General features: G+C 45.8%; 2 protein-coding genes across 5 annotated transcripts in view; one reads left to right on the top strand and one right to left on the bottom strand.

Moving 5' to 3' along the window:
* LOC143299229 (sequestosome-1-like) overlaps window positions 1-19,641 on the top strand; it is a 90,987-nt gene that overhangs the window by 36,209 nt on the left and 35,137 nt on the right. The gene's annotated exons all lie outside the window — the stretch shown is intronic.
* Window positions 1,606-19,641, bottom strand: part of LOC143298500 (BTB/POZ domain-containing protein 17-like) — a 27,786-nt gene continuing 9,750 nt past the window's right edge. For 2 of the 4 annotated variants that reach the window (XM_076611321.1, XM_076611318.1), the window contains exons 2-4: window positions 5,276-6,028; window positions 3,417-3,623; window positions 1,606-1,932 (exon numbers count right to left, since the gene is read on the bottom strand). In XM_076611321.1, coding sequence (XP_076467436.1) covers window positions 1,621-1,932; window positions 3,417-3,623; window positions 5,276-6,028 — 1,272 coding nt within the window. In that variant the 3' untranslated portion in view covers window positions 1,606-1,620. Of the gene's footprint in view, window positions 1,933-3,416; window positions 3,624-5,275; window positions 6,029-6,830; window positions 6,987-11,630; window positions 11,763-19,641 lie in introns of those variants that run through there. The other 2 variants (XM_076611319.1, XM_076611320.1) reach the window with 2 other exon arrangements.

Below are 19,641 nucleotides of genomic sequence, written 5' to 3'. Positions count from 1 at the left end.
TCTTCCATACCATCATCCTTCATGGCTCAATTTTCCTGTTCATCGCATTCTCTCTCTCTCTCTCTCTGTCTCTCTCTCTCCCTCCCTCCCTCTCTCTTTATCTCTCTCTCTCTCTCTCTCACATACATATACACAAAGCATTTGTTCACATTCTCACATTTAAGTCTCTATCATGAATGTCTTTAGGATCAAACGACCTGACACTGCCAGCTGTTCTCGTCCCCCTCCACCACCCCTCCACTAACTCCATCCATTCAGCTTCCGAAAGTACTCCCTCCCTCCACCCTCTGAACCTTTCCTTACTCCCTACATGTACACCCGTCCTTTCCCGTTGATCAGCACACCCTACCTCCACCCTCGGCCCCAATTAATTCTGTCCATCCCACACACCTTTCCATCATGTCAAAATGCATGCTCCACAAAGCCCCGACCAAGTCATGATAGGTCACAAATTGTTTCCACTCTTCTTCTCTGCCCCCCCCCCCCTCCACCCCTACCCGCCCCCACCTCCCTTGTTCCGTATCCCTGAAATCAGCGTCATCCTCATTCTCCTTCACCCTCATTATTCTTCTCCTTGTGTGTACTCTTTGTAATGAATGTAAGTTAGCAAGGACAGATAGGAAGAATAAGCCATGTCTACAATCTACAGTGAGAATAATCCATGCCTAAAATCTTAATCGTAATCCTGGACGAAAAACGTTTCCTGGACGAAAAACGTTTCAGAGTTCTGAGAGTTTTGAGTTCATCCCAGCCCATTCCATTGTCTCTGGTTCCGTCACGTCATTTAAATGCACGTTATACAACACAGTGCCAACCCAGAAGGGTTCCAAAATACCCCACTGTATTCTTCATTACACGGTTCCCTTCAAAAGGTACAACTCTCAACCCCCACCACCTCTCCCCATCATGTCCTTCTGCAAGCATTTCACACACACACACACACTCTCTGTCCCTCCAGTTGGACAGGGGTTTGTTGAGCACAGTCAGCTGTATCTCATTCCACTCCCCCCCCCCCCTCACTCTCTCTACACGTTCTCTATCTCTCCTCCTATCTCTCTCTACACCCCCTCTCTCTCTACATCCCCTCTCTCTATCCCCCGTCTCTATCTCTGCCCTTCTCTCTCTACACCCCCTCTATCTCTCTACATCCTCTCTCTGTGTCTCTCTACACCCCCTCTATCTCTCTACACCCTCTCTCTGTGTCTCTCTACACCCTCACTATTTCTCCCCCACCTCTCTCTCTCTACACCCCATCTATCCCCCCTGCTCTCTCTCTCTACACCCCCTCCATCTCTCCCCCCTCTATCTCTCTACACCCTCTCTTCCCCCTTGCTCTCTCTCTTCACACCCCGCTATCTATTCTACACTCTCTCTGTGTCTCTCTACACCCCTCTCACTCTATTCTCTCTACACTCCTCTTGTTTGTCTCTCTACACCCCTCTATCTCTCGTATACCCTCTGTTTTCTCTCTACTACACCCTCTATTCTCTACCTCCCCCACCTCTCTACACCCCTTTCCTTTTCTCTGTGTCGGCCCCCTAACCCCTCCCCCTCCACCACAACCCCCCCCTCCACCCCTCTCCAACCCCCCCCCCGGCCCCCCAATCCACCCCCCTCCTCTTAATTGGGCAGGGGCTTGATGAGCACGGTGAGCTGCTTGGCCTCGTTGGTGGCCGGGGGCAGGTTGATGACCATGGTCAGGTTGTTGCCCCGGCTGCACACCGTCTCCTCCGAGGCCTCCACCTGCAGCACGCGCTCGGCGTCATCCGAGATGAGCAGCACGGCCTGGATGCGCGCCTCCCCGTTCACCATGGCCGACTCGTGGCAGTAGACCTGCAGGGTCCAGCTCTCGTTGGACTTGCGGTAGGTGATCTTCCACTCGCCCTCCCGGACCGTGGAGGGCACGGGGCCCACGTAGGTGCGCACGTCCACCTGGGGGAGGGAAGGAACCAAAGGGAGGGGGTTGGCAGGTGTAGTAGTTGTTGTTGTTACCGTTGTTGCTTAAGTAAAAGAGGGATTGGTTGGGGTGGTGATAATGATAATGATGATTGTAATGTCTAGAGTAGTAACAACACAACCAACAATAGCTGTGCTTGTAGCAGTAGAAGTGGTTGTAGTAACAGCAGAACAGACGCAACAGTAGTAGTAGTAGTAGCAGCAGCAACAGCAGTAGTAGCAGCAGCAGCGGAAGTAGTAGTAGTTGTAGCAGCAGCAGCAGCAATAGTAGTAGTAGATGCAACAGAGGTGGTAGCAGCAGCAACAGCAGCAGTAGCAGCAGAATAGTAGTAGTAGTAGTAGTAGTAGCAGTAACAATAGCAGCAACAGCCGCCGCCCCCGCAGCAGCAGCAGCAGCAGTAGTAGTAGTAGTAGTAGTGGCAGCACTGTACACGTTTACTGACACAGTAGTTCATTACTCCGTTTCTTTACAACCTTGCTACAAATGAATCGGTCCTGTCACTACAAGTGAAGAACAGAACATAAATCCAAACTGGTTTAGTGCAGTCTCAACCCACTGCCTCGCAAACCCATGCTGATGATTAGGGAAGGATGAAAGAAAATACATACGGAAGAAAAGGTGAGTCAAGATGGTGAGAAAGAGAGCTGATACTCAGAACATGAAAAAGATCCATGATGTTCATCAATACAAGACAGGTCTGACACACACACACACACACACACAGAGAGAGAGAGAGAGAGAGAGAGAGAGAGAGAGAGAGAGAGAGAGAGAGAGAGAGAGAGATATCCTAAACATGGAAACGAAACATGCCAACCAGTCATCAAATCTTCAACCACATTTTCGTTTCGGAATGAAACAAACATTATCACATACATACAACATATAAATCACCCCGATTCTCTGTCTGTAAGGAAACCGAACACCGGATCGAAACAGAAACGGAACAAGAACTCACCTGAATACCAAATCTTCGGGTGTTTTGCATGCGAACAGAACACTGATTAGAACAAGAACTCACCTGAATACCAAATCTTCGGGTGTTTTGCATGCGAACAGAACACTGATTAGAACAAGAACTCACCTGAATACCAAATCTTCGGGTGTTTTGCATGCGAACAGAACACTGACTGGAACAAGAACTCATCTGAATACCAAACCTTTGGGTGTTTTGCATGCGAACAGAACACTGATTAGAACAAGAACTCACCTGAATACCAAATCTTAGGGTGTTTTATATGCGAACAGAACACTGATTAGAACAAGAACTCACCTGAATACCTAACCTTTGGGTGTTTTGCATGCGAACAGAACACTGATTAGAACAAGAACTCACCTGAATACCTAACCTTTGGGTGTTTTGCATGCGAACAGAACACTGATTAGAACAAGAACTCACCTGAATACCTAACCTTTGGGTGTTTTGCATGCGAACAGAACACTGATTAGAACAAGAACTCACCTGAATGCCAAACCTGAGGGTGTTCTGCATGCGCACAGTGTCCACAGTGAGGTCTTTGTAGTTCCGTGGTCGATAGAAGTCATCCCTGAACAGAAGGTTCAGCTCCGTCTGGAAGGGACATAGGGACCTGAAGCGGTAGGCTTCGTTCAGCAACTTGGCAATCTCCTCCCGTGACCCTTCTTTGGAGGCCAGGGTGCCAGTTTCTACCTGCAGCAAACACAGGTTTGGGGATGAATATGCGGCAAACTCCTCGCCTAAAGAACGTTGAAGAATTTATCTTTTGCATATGATCCAGCGATCATAAAACAGTCTGAACAACCACTTCGCATCACCAACAGTACATTGAAGAAATTTTCTATCGCATAATTATGATCCAGTGGTCACAGAACTATCTGAACAACCATTTCGCATCACCAACAGAACAGTGAAGAAATTTTCTTTTGCATATGATCCAATAGTCACAGAATACACTGAACAATACTACACATGAAGCTCATCGTTTTCATAATATCAAACCGATTTGCTTATGCATAAGTTCCTGTGGTACATACTTTCAGAACAATTAATGCGCAACCGACGTTACGCCATGAGCACCACCCACAGTATTACTCCATCGTCTCCCGCGATTGAACGATGCCTACTGATGTACATAAAGCTCTTCGTTTTCAGAATATGAAACTGGTTTGCTAATGGATAAGATCATGCGGAGAATGTACACACCCGTGACAAATACACCTTGAACAAGGAATTCGGATTTTAATGCACAAAAAAAATCTTTTTTTTAAGTTCTTCGTTTTTAGAATATGAAATTGTGATGCATAAGATTCAGTAAGAACCTGTACGAACGAATTCAATGGGAACGCTTGTCATAAATACACTGAACAATCAATACGCATAAAGCTTCTGGACTTCAGAATTCGAAATGATTGCAAACACAAAATATATAATATTCAAAGAATTATATGTGGTTTAAGAATTCTTGTGACAAATATGCAATCAATACTACAAGAAGTACTGTTCAATACATACACTCAGATTCTGAAGATCAGCCTATATTAACTGTGAACTCAAATCAAACCAGCTTCCACATCAAGATTCAACTGTGCTATCATAACACTGTGTCACTTCTCATGATACAAACTGCTGATTAGCCGAGTGTGGCTTCTTACTTCATGTACGAAGGAAAACATTCATAAAAAAAACTTTTTATTCCGACAGAGTGAGACCCCATGTGAGAATGCAGATCTCACGCTTCCCGCTCCTTCCCTTCTTTTACTTTACCCTCTCTCTTCTCCTTTCTCCTGGCTCTGATTCCTATACCCTTCAGCGCTTTTCTCAACATCACTCCTGGACCAACCGGCCAACCACTCTGAGAACCACAGGAGCAGGTCCAATTAACCTATTCCCGTTTCATCCACCCTTTCATCGTGCCGCCACGCTCAGCGGCCTCTTGGGCGTTTGACTCTGATCAGTTTCGCCTACCCGCCGTTTCCGTTTCGCCTATTCATCCTCCCCAACTCTCTCCCTTTATACACACACACACACACACACACACACACAATCACACACACACACACACACACACCAATGAAGGAATTGAGATATCTGATTTTCAAAATCAGAAGTACGCACCCATCCAATCATAAACACGCTCTCTCTCTCTCTCTCTCTGAGACTTGGCGATGCCTAAAATCTTTATCCTTGAGTAATAAAGTTTTTGAATCTCTCTCTCTCTCTCTCTCTCTCTCTCTCTCACACACACAACACACACAGCAACTGAATACATTGAAGAACTGGAAAATGGGCGAATCGGAAAATGGGGCGAACGAATAAGGAATTAGACGAATCGGTGGTGTCACCTTGTACAGCTGCTGCACCATCATCTGTGGGAAGTGGACCAGGTGCAGCAACCTCTGGCTGTTCTCCGCCAGGTCCGGCAGGTGCGAGTCGTGCAGCAGCCACTGCTCCACGGCGACGAACAGCTGGTACTCGTTGGGGATGACGAGCTGCGGGTTGCTGATGATGTCGGCCAGGAAGTCGATGTCCATCTGCAGCCACTCGGGCAGCGCCCACAGCTGCTCCATGTTCCAGGCGATGGTCTTGCTGCACGAGTCAATCAGCTCCTCCATGTGCAGCGCCTTGGCCCACGAGTACCAGTTCAGGGCGTTGCGCACGTGCGGGGACTGCGTGTTCTCCACCATGTAGCGCGTGCACAGCGCTTTAAGCGACAGGACGCTGTACTTGTCCGCCAGGCATAGGATGCCCACCGCCGACTCCGTGCTGATCTGCACCTCGGCCGTGTAGAGGAACTTGAGGAAGGTCTCAAAGTGGCGCTGGCACTCCTCGGACTCTTCCAGGGCCACCTCGGGCTGGCCGGCCTGCCCGTAGCGCTTGTCGTACAGCATGGTGCGGAACACCTCCGAGGATTTGGCCAGCACGAACCTGTGCGCGAAGAAGCTGTTCCCGCCCACGTTGAGCACCACGTCGCTGATGTCCTTCTGGTTGAAGAACTGCGACACGTTCTGGATGAAGTCGTTCTTGTCCTTCAGGGTGATGACGTGGGACTGGGTGACCTGGCACTGGGCTTCCCCTCCGTCACCGCCTTCCATCATCTGGAACACAGCCGTCACCCGTTTTTTTTTTTTAGTTGATGGTGTGAGACACACCCACCAGTTTTAAACGTAAGTCATCATTTTGAAAGAGTTGCCACCGTCTTCGGAAATAATCATATAGATGAGAAACACATACAAGCACGCACGCACACACACACACACACACACACACACACAAAGACACAGACACAGACACAGACACACACACACAAAGCCACTGAATTCACGGACTGCGAAAGACACTCACCCAAAATCAACCCAGTCTCCCGAAAAGACACATCGCCGCCGATAACTTAAAAAACTAAATCGGACTTCAGCGACTATCAAAGTCCACGTGAACAAACAATGGTTCTACTACATTCCGTTCAGAAGCTCCCTGCCTTTAAGGCAAGTACCTGAGCATGAATGAAAACAATGCAGCAGGCAAAACCTTTCCGAAATTCACAGTCCAGAATATTGTACCAGCCATCAAGAAACAAAAAACACGTATATCAATATCATAAGAATATAACCTTAACGACCACAACACAGACCAAGATGTTGACAGTAACCTGTCTCATGCTTCCAAAAACATTTACAAGCTACCACAGCCCCTCCCCTAAAAGAAAGCCTCCTGAATGATCATGCATGGGGCAGAGAATGTTGAAATGGGTTCCAGACACACGCTCCTAAATCCTCGACACCATAAGGATGAACAGATATGAAGAAACTATGAACATGCTAATTCCCCAAAGCCCGAACCAGTTTTCTTGGGTATTTCCCCAACAGGCTTACTACTGAGGCTCATTCTAATTTCACTTACATGACTATAGAGGCAGGAGTATGGCCACTTTTCTTGTAAAATCATTTCTCGGTACACGTTTCCTGTACAGCACTACTTCCACCCACTTCACCTGCGCGGATTGACTTTAGTGGCTCTCCAGATTTATCTCTGGCAAGTCCAGTCACCGAATGCGTTCTTTAAAGGGCTCCCTGTCACTCTCTCACGTCACTCTCTCTGGCTCGCCCTTGCAGGTTCGTTCAACCGTTCCAATCATATTGTTCTTCTGCTCATAGCCGCCCACAACGAGCCGACTGCTCCTTTCTCCAGGTTTGAAAACAACAACAAGAACAAAAACAACCACAAAAAAAACGCGCCTCTTTGCGAAGATTCAATAGCGGGCGGATTTCCATTCCAATGTTTTCATACTCGCTTCATTCAGAACCCCACCGCACAGCCTGTACAAACTTTCCATCTCCCCCCCACTCCCCTTGTTTCTCTTTGAGTTGAGAGCTGGGGATTGGTGAAAAGACAAATTATTTCCGTCACAATCATACACATACACACGCTCCCCTCCCCCTACGCCCTCCACTCCCCCCCCCCCAAAAAAAAAGAAGAAGAAGAAAAAAAAAAAGAAAAAAAGAAAAAAAAAAGACCTGGTGTGACTTGCCAGGGAGCCGAGAGTTCAGCATAGCACGAGAACCATGGTGCAGGTGACATGAAGATATGCAGTGACTCACAGTGCTGATGACTCAATCATCATGTGTGTTTCCTTTTCTGGCCCCTACCCTCCCCTCCTTTGTTCCACATTAAGTTTCCCCACTTCACTGCCACTGCCATTTTTCCTTGTTCCTCTTGGGCCGACTCTATCCTTTCATAGAAAAAAAAAGACTTCTAACTTAATCAGCCAAATACATTCATAATATATCAAGTGAAGAAAGAGAGAGAGACAGACAGGCAGACAAACAGATCAGGCACCTTAACATCTACAATTTTATTCACAATGATGACGATATTCCTGCAGTCCACTTAAGTCGCCAGTGGCAGTGTGAGAAACATTTTCATTGTGTGTGCAATAATTCGCGACGCTTCTGTGCAGCGCTGCGCTAATTTGCCAAACCACCCTGGTCTAACTTGGACCGTTTTCATTTTACCACAATGTGCACATTTTTTAAATGTCCGTCAGTCAGAATGCATAACGCAGTAATCACCTCAAATCACGTTCTTACTCTTACATATTTTATACACTTTTTATCAAATATCGATGGTCGTTGAGTGATCATCACCTCCTTTCCTTCATAATATGTCATTTTTTGTGGTAAGAGTGTCGGAAAAGGGATAAATTCTTTTCTTCTCCGATATATAGAACTCCCCCCCCCCACTCACCCCAGCCCGCCCGCCGCCCCCCAAATATGCATTCTGAAAAAAAAAGAAAAAAAAGAAGAAAAAAAAGGAAAAAACCAAACAAAACAACAACAACAACAAAAGCAAACAAACAAAACAACAACAGAATTTCTCCAATTCGTTTCTCTCTCTCTCTCTCGGCTCTGAATTTTCTAACCAACCTGAGCGGTATAGCAAGCAAGATATCAGCAAGCTTAGAGCTTTTTACGTGGTTCAGCCAGTCCACGCCCGTTGAGCTAACAAGACTGCCATACAGTCAAACACGGCTGGGGCAAGGTTGCTCTGCCACAGTTTGCCCCTGGGATCAGGTGAACGAACGCTCTTTTCAATGGCCATGGCCAGTGGGTTAGAATTACCGTGAGGCGGATCTGTACTGGTTCTGTTGGACAACCGTACAGTGTGTATGTGTGACGTGTATGTAAGTGTGTGTGTGTGTGTGTGTGTGTGTGTGTGTGTGTGTGTGTGTGTGTGTGTTATGGAGAGTGTATGTGTGTGTGTGTGTGTATGGCGTAGTGTAGTGCAGTGTAGTGTAGTGTGGTGTGTGTGTGTGTGTGTGTGTGTGTGTGTGTGTAATGTATAAGTGACACTGTTCGAGTGTTGGCTAACAGCGGGCCGCATATGATTGCGAGTAAGTATACCGTTATGAAATCTCCCCCCCCCCCCCCCGCCTCTCTCTCCCTCCGTAATCGTGTGTTCGGGATCCCCCCTCCCCCCCTACACACTCACCCCCCATTGCCTCTCTCCGTCCCTCTCCTACGCCTCAGTGGTTAATGAAGGTAGATAAATGTCAATGCAGCTATTTGCCTTCGTTCGCTCCATCTGCCTTTACCAACACCCGCAACGCCAGTTTGGTGCGTCAGTAACTGACTTCCCAGCCTAATGAGCAACCACCAAGTAAAACTGACCAAAGCGCGGGCAATGTTATTCAGTAACATATATGTTTAAACTATGGGGCAAAAATCAAAAGGAACAGAATCATTCATAAAAAAAGCCCCCAAGAAAAGAATTACCGATAACTAGTTGTAACCAAATGTACGCACACATCAAATAAAATTGACTGATATCTCCCTTGTCCCTTTCGACACAGGAGTTAGGTCCCCTAATAAACAAAAAACAAACAAACAAAAAACAAAACAACAACAACAACAACAACAAACAAAACCACCAACCCCGCCCCGCCAACCCACCCCAAAAACAACAACAACAGAAAACAAAAAACAAACAACAAAATCTGACCCAACGAGAACGTGAGGTCTGTGCTCAATGAATCAAATAATATCCCAACGGATGTGATCTCCACTGTGTGAACCACGCCCGATATCAAAATATCATAAATATCTTGCATTAGTCACAATTCATTTGATCAATCAAACTACGGATAGTGAGTCAGAAGCAACAACAGCTGGGTAATGCGAAAAGCATGACAGGTGTTCTCTCTCTCCCTCTCTCAATGAAAACAGAATAAAATTAAAAAAAATAATAATAAAAATAAAATAAGAAGAAGAAAAAAGAAGCTATAACAGCACACTGTCTTACATTTGATAAACTGGACTGTGTACAATTATATGTATTAACGTCAAATATTTCACAACATGAAACAATTAAGACTTATACAAGATCTCTCTCTGTGTGTGTGATACAGAGCGAGAGAGACAGAGAGGGAGATCGAGTTATGTGTGAGAAAAGGAAAAAAAGACAAAAAAAGACTAGGGAATATCACCTTGCAGTGAGGGTTATATCCATACAGACTTTCATAGATAACTCTGGAATGAAACATTGCTTACAGTAGTGCTCAACTGACTTCAAAGCTCACATAAACACATGAAAACAAAAACTTCTAATTTGAAGTCCAGAAAGCCCACGATGACAGAGTGAGAACAGAGAGAGACTTTTCTCGTCGACCAGTTTCAGTTTCAGTAGCTCAAGGAGGCGTCACTGCGTTCGGACAAAAACCATATACGCTACACCACATCTGCCAAGCAGATGCCTGACCAGCAGCGTAACCCAACGCGCTTAGTCAGACCAAGTAAAGCAAAGTCACACGGAAAATCTATCTTCATCTTTATATATCTGATGTATCGACACGCACAGAGCAGCAATCGTTATGTTCTCCGAACAAGCGACAGGCTTTGTTTCACGCTTGAAGACAATGAATGAAGAGACAACGATTTGTTGCAGGCCGCAAGTACTCAAAACGTGCTTACTGGCTGAATATTTTATCCCGCATTAAAACTGAGAGATGTGGTTCCAAAAGCTGTGGCGAGAGCGGGGGATGGGAAGGGATTTTCATCCTGCTTTAAGCATGTATCCTCTCTCTCCCTGTGTGTGTGTGTGTGTGTGTGTGTGTGCCGTGTGTGTGCGTGTGTATGCGTGCTGCGCACACGCGCGCACCGCGTTCAGGTGAATTTAAACAATGAACTCGATCACGCATCCAGACAGTACCTCAAGCCCATAAATTAACTCTGCCATAAAACAAGAGCCATCCCACCCTCACGTTCCGCTTTAGAAAACAGCACCACGTCACTGAACTGCACCTGCGCAAACTCCCAAGACCGTGAAAAACGGCTGCTCCACCTACGGGACAAACATGTATACATGAATATACAGTGTCCCATGAAAAGTTCCCACACTCACGCCTAGACCCCACCGGCAGGGACACGAACCAGACCCGCCGTCTACAACCCTTCAAATAAAACAGTGTTAGTCAGTAAATTGAGACAAAACGAGGACAACCATTCCTTTCTGCACCGAACAGACTCTGAGTCACACAGACTAACATCACCCCCCCCCCCCAACCCTCCCTTCCTTTGTGTCGTGAGCCTCGGTACGTCCCACCATAAATCCCTTCTCTTTGCGGCTCTGCCGTGAGAGAATAAAATCTTCCTCGTCTTTTGTGAGCAAATAATGCGAGCCGCGAAGAAGGTATTCGACACGCGAGTGTTTATGAAAAGAGCTTTAAGTGTCGCAATGAACATGTAGAAAACAGCAATAAATTCCAGAAGTATGAATAAGGGAAGGAGTAAAACTGGACGGCGAGGGGTGGTGGTGGTGGTGGAACAGAGATAACACGTGTTTGGAAACAATGGCTGCTGGACATAAAGATCGACAAAGAAAAACACCACCACAAACATCGCAATACAAACAAAGGAAAAAAAAAAAGAGATGCAAAACTGACTCAAAGGAGGAGTAGGTAAAACACGTAAAAACAATGGCCCCACTAAGCATCAAACGACAAAGAAAAATAACAAAGCAAACTTCTCAAGACCTGGCAGTATTCTGCAGGCAGCAAATGACGGACAATCAATGCCAAAAGTATGATTATTTGGAGGAAAAACAACAACAACAACAAAAAACCCCAACAACTTTATCTTAAAAACAAAGGCGAACGTTAACGACAACACACACACAAAACACGAAACGAAGAAAACCTCAACAAACCTCGCAATACTCCACCAGCTGGAAACGTGTGTCGTCAATCAGACCTTCGTACAGACCGATGATGCGTTGAGACGCGTGTATAAGTCGCTGCTGTGCGTGGGTTCTTTGTGTCATTTACAGCATGCAGCTGCTCAGTAGACTACCATTTTCCCTTTTTTCCCCTCCCTCTCTATCTCTATCGCCCCCCTCTCTCTCTAACTCTCTCTCTATCTCCCTTCCTCTCTCTCTCTCTCTCTCTCCACGTCCCCAAATTCACCTGGGGTATATATTGATCGCGGAATGACGTAGGACTGTTCAACACCACCAGCCGCAGCGCGCGCTTCCAGCATACCCCGTGCCGTGCGCGGTCAGTGTTTGACATGCAATGAAAATGCCGTTTTGTACTGCTTACGTCGTCAGCCTGCCAGGAGTGCCAAGACCACTTTTCGTCGAGGTGGGTAGAGAGAGAGACAGAGACACAGAGAGACAGAGAGAGAGAGAGAGAGAGAGAGAGAGAGAGAGAGAGAGAGAGAGACAGACAGAGAGAGAGAGAGACGGAAGGAGGGACAGAGAGAGAGAAGGGCGTGGGAGGGAGAGATAGGGGGAAGGAGAGAGAGCGGCAGAGAGAGAGAGAGCAGGGAGTGGGAGGAAGACAGAGAGAGAGAGAGAGAGACAGAGAGAGAGAGAGAGAGAGAGAGAGAGAGAGAGAGAGAGAGAGTCCCCCCCCCCTCTGTCTCTCTCCTACTCTTCCCCCTACATCTCTCTCTCTCTCTCTCTCTCTCTCTCTCTCTCTCTCTCTTGTCGTAGCGTGCGCGAAAAGTCAAACCCTTGGCCGACAATCTGCACCCGCACAAAGACGGGTGGCAAGGGGTCAGGTGGACGGATTTAGGACAGAAAAAAAAAACACAGCAAAAAGCCCTCCGTCGTCAAGCACCTGGTAGAGGCGCCGGAAAGAAAAACAGAAGCTTAAGTCTTTGTTAGCACCACACCCCGTGTGTCCACACCCATTTCTCTCAGCTTTGGACCCTTGGGAAGGTGGTGTCAGATATACATGATCAGTTTTGAAAGCGCGCACCACTGACATAAGCGCGTGCGCGGTCATGCAAAGACTACGGGACGACATAAGCGCGAACATGGGGATACACATTATGCAAAGCGTTACTAACACATACCAGAGACGTTTCCGTTTGTGTGTGTGTGTGTGTGTGTGTGTGTGTGTGCGTGCGTGCGCGCCCGCGCGCGTGTGTGCATTCGTTCGTTCTTTTGCTTAACGTTATCCACATTTGTGATTTTAGACGAAAATCCGTCATCTCCCCCAAACCACCCATGCCTTAAATCCTCACTATTTTCCCTGCTCCTCTCTCCTTAATTAACATTAAAAAAGAATAACAGAAAAAAAGAAGATAGAATGTAAACGAAATAACAAAAAACTAACTGGTCAACCAGTAGAATTACAACAAAGAGCCAATTGGGCTCTAAATCAAACTCTGAACTATTTCAAACGCATGTTGATTATCATTATAAGACATTTCTAGTGGAAGCAGTGTGTGTGTGTGTGTGTGTGTGTGTGTGTGTGTGTGTGTGTGTGTGTGTGTGTGTGTGTGTGTGTGTGTGTGTGAAGGTGCAGGAATAAATAGCGCAAGAAGTTATTTCATAGATCATGAGCAGACTAGTTCTAAATGTCTACTGCCAAAGAATAACGTATTCCTAAAGATGTGTTATGATAAATATTCAACAATTTATTCCGTTGAACACAATATGAACTCACGGTTACAATGTGTTTTGAAAATCCTTCATGATGTTCGCGTGACAAAGAAGTCAAATGTCAGAAACGAACAGTGGATAAAGCGCGCGCAAGCATGCAAGCACACACACACACACACACACACACACACAGAGTAGAGGCGCCAAATTATTCCACATGGACGCCCAGTCAGGATGAACTACAGACAGCCAATAGAGGGAGAGACCTTTTGAAAACGTCAGGGAGTGTAGTGATATGTTCGTGCTGCACACACACACACACACACACACACACACACACACAGAGGAAGACAGACAGACAAACAGGAAGCCGGGAGAGAGGAAGGTGGTAAAAAAAGAGAGAAAAAATAAGAAAACGACAGACAGAGAAAAAGAAAAGAGAGAAAAAAGAAAAAAAAAGAGACAAGACAATAACGAAAAAGACAGACAGACAGACAGACAGACAGAGAGACAGAGAGTGAACGAACGAACGAACTAACGAGAGATAGAGGTAGAGAGAGAGAGAGAGAGAGAGAGAGAGAGAGAGAGAGAGAGAAGAAGAAGAAGAAGAGAAGAAAACGATAAAGAACAAGAACAAACAAGGAAAGAAAGAAGGCCACTGTAACGTTGACACGATGTAGTACAAGCCTTCCCTGGTTTAACTGCCAGAAGCCCTGCATGTACCTTGTCAAACAAACCAAGCCACGCAGAAGACTGGAAACGATTTCCGCCTCTATCCTAGCTTTAGTTAGGCCTGTCACACACGGGGCGTCGGTAGAGTTATGGCGGCTTTGAGCGGAATGTTGTCCCGCTAAAAAAAAAAAAAAAAAAAAAAAAGCGTACGAAAAGCTTGGCTCATTGGGCACGGGGCATGGGGCACAGAAACATGTAGAATCGTGGGGCAGGTTTTTTTAATTTTTTTTTATATTCGGTTTAGGTTAAAAGCACGGCCGACCCATGAGACACTTTGGCGAGGGGGGTTGAGCATGGGAACATCTTGATACGTTGGACACTTGACACGGGGATATCTTCATTTGTGGAAAATCCCGAGTCACGAGGAATTTGTCCGGCACTTGGCACCAGGCACAGACAGATCGTGATGTGTGGCGGCGCTTGGCATGGTGATATTGTCCAGACTTGTGGGGCACTTGGCACGGTGATAGTGTCTAGAATTGTGGGGCCAATGGCATGGGGATATCTTGAGCTATGAGGTACAGGGCAGGGGTATATACTGACTTGTGGGGCAGAGAACATGGGCATGTGTTGACTTGTGGGGTACATGGTATGAGGATAAATTGACGTGTGGGGTACAGGGCAGGAGGATATACTGATTTGTGGGGTACAGGGCATGGGGATATGTTGACTTGTGGGGCACAGGGCTATATTGATTTGTGGGGCACAGGGCTATATTGATTTGTGGGGCACAGGGCATGGGGATATACTGATTTGTGGGTCACAGGGCTATATTGATTTGTGGGGTACAGGGCAGGGGGATATACTGACGTGTGGGATACAGGGCATGGGGATATACTGACTTGCGGGGCACAGGGCATGGGGATATGCTGATTTGTGGGGTACAGGACATGGGATATATTGACGTGTGGGGTACAGGGCACGGGGATATACTGACGTGTGGGGCACAGGGCGTGGGGATATATTGATTTGTGGGGCACAGGGCCTGGGGATATATTGACTTGTGGGGCACAGGGCATGGGGATATACTGACGTGTGGGGTACAGGGCACGGGGATATACTGATGTGTGGGGCACAGGGCATGGGGATATATTGATTTGTGGGGTACAGGGCACGGGGATATACTGACGTTTGAGGTACAGGGCACGGGGATATACTGACGTGTGGGGTACAGGGCACGGGGATATACTGACTCGTGGGGCACAGGGCATGGGGATATGCTGATTTGTGGGGTACAGGGCATGGGGATATATTGATTTGTGGGGTACAGGACATGGGATATATTGACTTGTGGGGCACAGGGCATGGGGATATACAGACGTGTGGGGCACAGGGATATGCTGATTTGTGGGACAAAAGGCACTGGAATCTTCACTTATGGGGCACAGATCAAGTAGGCATTTTGATCTCGCGATTGTAGGGGAAGACCATGGGGCTTGGATTAAAAAAACAAACAAAAACGAACAAAAATCTGATAAGGCACGTGATACGAAGTGCAGTAATTGGATCTTGCCTGAACCGGGGCCAAGATGGCACAGGGAACGTTCGACTTCCCTCTCAAGAAGCTCTGCTCCAATACAATCGCTTTGGCGCCCCAAGAAACCTGAAGTGTAAACAGAACCTAGATGTGCATTGAACCTAAGCTAAATTAAATTAAGCAAATATAACAACCAGACATAAAACAAAATTCCTAGGAAACAACAACTGTTTGCTATAGACAGTGTTAACTGACTTGTATTTCTACAGGGAAACGTTTTATTCCGTGAAAATGAATTATGCAATGAGGTACAAACCGCAATGTTGATCAATGTCGTTGTATGACATTTTGTTTATACGATTCATGAATACATCTGCAAACATGGCATTCTACAAAACTGAATGTTCGGCATGCATAAGTATAACACTGCGTGTAGAGCGAATACTGGGGTCGCCGGGGTGTGTGTGTGTGTGTGTGTGTGTGTGTGTGTCTGTGTGTGTGTGTGTGTGTGTGTGTGGAGGGGGGGGGGTGCTGGATTTGCAATTCATGTGCAGTTTTTGTAAAATAATTTTGTTCCTCTTGAGTATTTAAAGAAACAAACGAATAGGAACCGGTTACCTATGAACAAGCTTGAACTTGCTGTCGGGCTGAGTGTAGGTAGGTGTTGCCCATCTTCAAACCTGTTCCACCCGCGTGAGATTGTGAGTCATAGGCGACAAACTGTCGCCCCCAATCGTGCTTTTAACACTTAGAATTCACTCGTCCCACTTATATGCGAACGCACAAGCACGCACGCACGCGCGCGCGCGCTCACACATACACACACAGATGAGAGAGAGAAAGAGAGAGAGAAAGAGAGAGAGAGAGAGAGAGAGAGACAGACAGACAGACAGACAGAGACAGAGACAGTGAGAAAGGCTGGGGGTGGGGGTGGAGGTGGGGGCTGTACAGTGGTTGGTTGTGAAATATATTCATGAAAGCAAGCGATGGGAACGATAAAGAGCGGGGACATACTGGCATTTTTCAAGCCAGCTGCTTACCTTTGTGGTCCTTCAATCACTGCGTTCCCCACCCCCAATTCAAAGGCACACACACACACACACACAGACACACACACACGTGAGAAAGTATGGTAGTTGGGGGCATGTAATTTGATCTCTGAAAGACTGAAAAGACGCTATGTGGTTGGTAATTTCCCCTCCCAACAATAACAGTATACTATTGAATTTTTTTGTTTTTCAAAGTTAATGCCCAGGGGTGGGAAACAAGAAAACGTAGATAGGCGGAGACCTTGTATCGATGGTTCACCAGAGAACATCAACCAACCATGAAAACCATCCAGTGTATCGCTGGGAAAACGCTTTGGCGAACAAAGGGAAACAATGTTCAGAACATCTGAAGGGAAACTTCATTGGCAATGGGGCAGTGACGACTTTCGTTGTTCTTGCTTTGACTGGGAACTCCTAAGCCAAGTACGCGACGAAAACACACATACTGGCTGCAGAATGCTGCAACCCCAGCCCCACCCCCGCACCACACACACACACACACACATATACACACCCACAAACACACAAAAGAGAAGGATCGCAGAATGGGGTAGAGTTCTTATCAATTTGGAGATCCTTCTACTGACGGGCAAGAGAACAGGTTGTCCTCTTGCGAAGTGCGCGCCACGTTATTAACTCACACCCTCTCAATCCATTTTATTCAAGGCCCTCGCAACCCAGCCCAATCTATTTCTGCCAAATATAACTATAGGTGAACATACTTTAGGTCTCTCAGATCACTTAATGTATATAATTCAGTGCAGCCATTTCAGCTTGATTAGACCTACCCACGAAGCCCTCCCTGCCCAGTTTATTTACCAGCCCTCCGTACACAGTTTTGTTGTACAGATTTCTCAGCCCGGTTTATTAATAAATCAGCCAAATCAAGTCCAGTTTATTGACCAAACCCCTCGGCCCAATTTATTCACCAGCCCTCCGAATCAAGTTCAAGTAACATGAACAGCCTACTCAGCCCGGTTTATTAATAAATAAATCTGCTCGAGTCCATTTTATTCACCAGCCCTGTCAGCTCAGTTTCTCTGCTAGTCATTTCATCCCAAATTATTCACAAGTCCTCCCCGATTGATAAAGCTATCCAGAGCCCTCTAAGGCCAGTTCAATCACTAGCCCCCCATCAGATCAATTTATTACTCGCCCCTCTCAACCAGTCTATTCACCAGTCTTCTCTGCCCAGCTTATTCAGCTTTCACAGCTGAATTCAATCACGGCCTTCTGAGTCCTGTTTGTTCAACAACCTTCACAATTCAGTTTATTCTCAGCCCAGTTTTAATAAATGTCCATACTTATTCAACCTTCTCAACACACTTTTTTCTCAGTCTGTTTTGTTAATGAGTCATGAAAGCCCAATTCATCCACCATCAATCTCTACCCAATCTATTCACCAGTGCCTCTGAGCCCAACTTATTCACCTCTCATACCAACCAGATCACCAGGCTTCTGAACCTAGCGTATCCAGTAACCCACATTCACAACACTCAACCCAGTTTACTCACAGCACTCTCAAGCAGCTTCGCTAATTAGCTCTCAGTCCTCAGCGCCATCCATTCACCAACCCCTCCATGCAGCTCATTTTATTCACCATTTCCAGCAGCCCAATTCATTCATAAAAGACATCTTAAAGCCTTCGCGTAAAGGCAAAGGAATGGTGTAAAAAGAAAGTTGACGAAAAGGCAAGGGAATTTAAGCTCCCCATCTGCATTTCCCAGACAGATGTCGGTCGGTGGATTTCTGAAAATTATCATCCCACAGACATAAAGAGAGGATTCGGTTGATTTAGTTTGCTGTGGCAACCTTGTTTGCTTATCTATTATGTTTTGGGAGTTGTGGGGTGTTTCTTTCCCTCTCTCCTCCCATCCAGACCTTTCATGTCTAACCCTCCTCCCCAGTTCCTATCCTGCCTGTCTCTTTCCATTCTAGTACGCTGTTGCTTGCCTGCACTCGTTTGTTCTACAGTTCATAAACCTCTAAAGAAATAGCCACAGTTTACAAAAAAAAAAAAAGGTCCGCGTGGCTTTTCTCAGCAGTAGACTTGCGTGAGCCACAAACCCTGATGAGATCTTCTTGAGACGAAACAGCTGCGCTCGTTCTAGTGCTTTTTCTTAATTTCAATCATATTTTTTATTGATCTCCCTTTCATTGTGAAGGACATCATTGGCTTTAAGGTGTGTTTTTGATGGGGTTTCATCTCTTGGCCTCATTGTTTATTAACTTCTCTGAACAGATATTAAAAAAACAACAAAAACCACAAACAACAACAAAAACAACAACAACAAAACAAACAAACAAACAAAACAAAGTACAAGTGACTGTTCTGAACAAATCTGTTTAAGTGAACTTTTTGATAATGTGTGTGTGTGTATGCGTGTGTGTGTGCGTGTGTGTGTGTGTCTGTGTGTGTGTGTGTAGGGTGTGTGTGTGTGTGAACATCTTAAGTCACTGTTGCAACCAGAAAAGTATTTTAAAGAAATTACGATAATGAATTTTCGCACTATGTTTAGTCTAGAAAATGTATGAAGTAAACTCGAGAACAGATAAACAAAGAAGTCAAAATCCTGCCAATTGTCCATAGAAGACAGTCATTTTCAGTTAGTATGTCCAGTGTACCAGACAATTAAAAACAGTGAATTTTTCAGAAACATGATGAAAGAATAATGTGGCTAGGAAAGAATTAACACTCTTTATTATTTATTGTTTCAGAAACATAACTGAACTAACAAAATTATCAGTATTTATTGTTTTTAAAACAAAATGATAAAGTTCATTACCCGAAAGAAGAAACTACATGGTAAACTTTCTGACTGAGATCTACATTTTGCTTTCCTTTGAAAGATAAAAAAGAGAGTTATTTTGGGAAATGCTGTTAACCAAAAATATCCACAAGTCTAGCCACTTGTTTTTGTTTGCGTTCATAACGTATGTCAGTTCCCAGCCCCCTTCCTCCCTCCCCCTATATTCACAGCATTTTGTGTCCTGAACATTTCTATGTAACAATTTTGCAAATAGGCCGGTGGTCTCGCAGTAAGTTATTACAGAGTTCTGACCTCGATTA

Source organism: Babylonia areolata, chromosome 24 (genome assembly GCF_041734735.1).
Source record: "Babylonia areolata isolate BAREFJ2019XMU chromosome 24, ASM4173473v1, whole genome shotgun sequence".
NCBI classification, from domain to species: Eukaryota; Metazoa; Mollusca; class Gastropoda; order Neogastropoda; family Buccinidae; genus Babylonia; species Babylonia areolata.
Note: the sequence above shows the minus strand (reverse complement) of the source record. Positions and strands in the feature narration are given on the sequence as shown.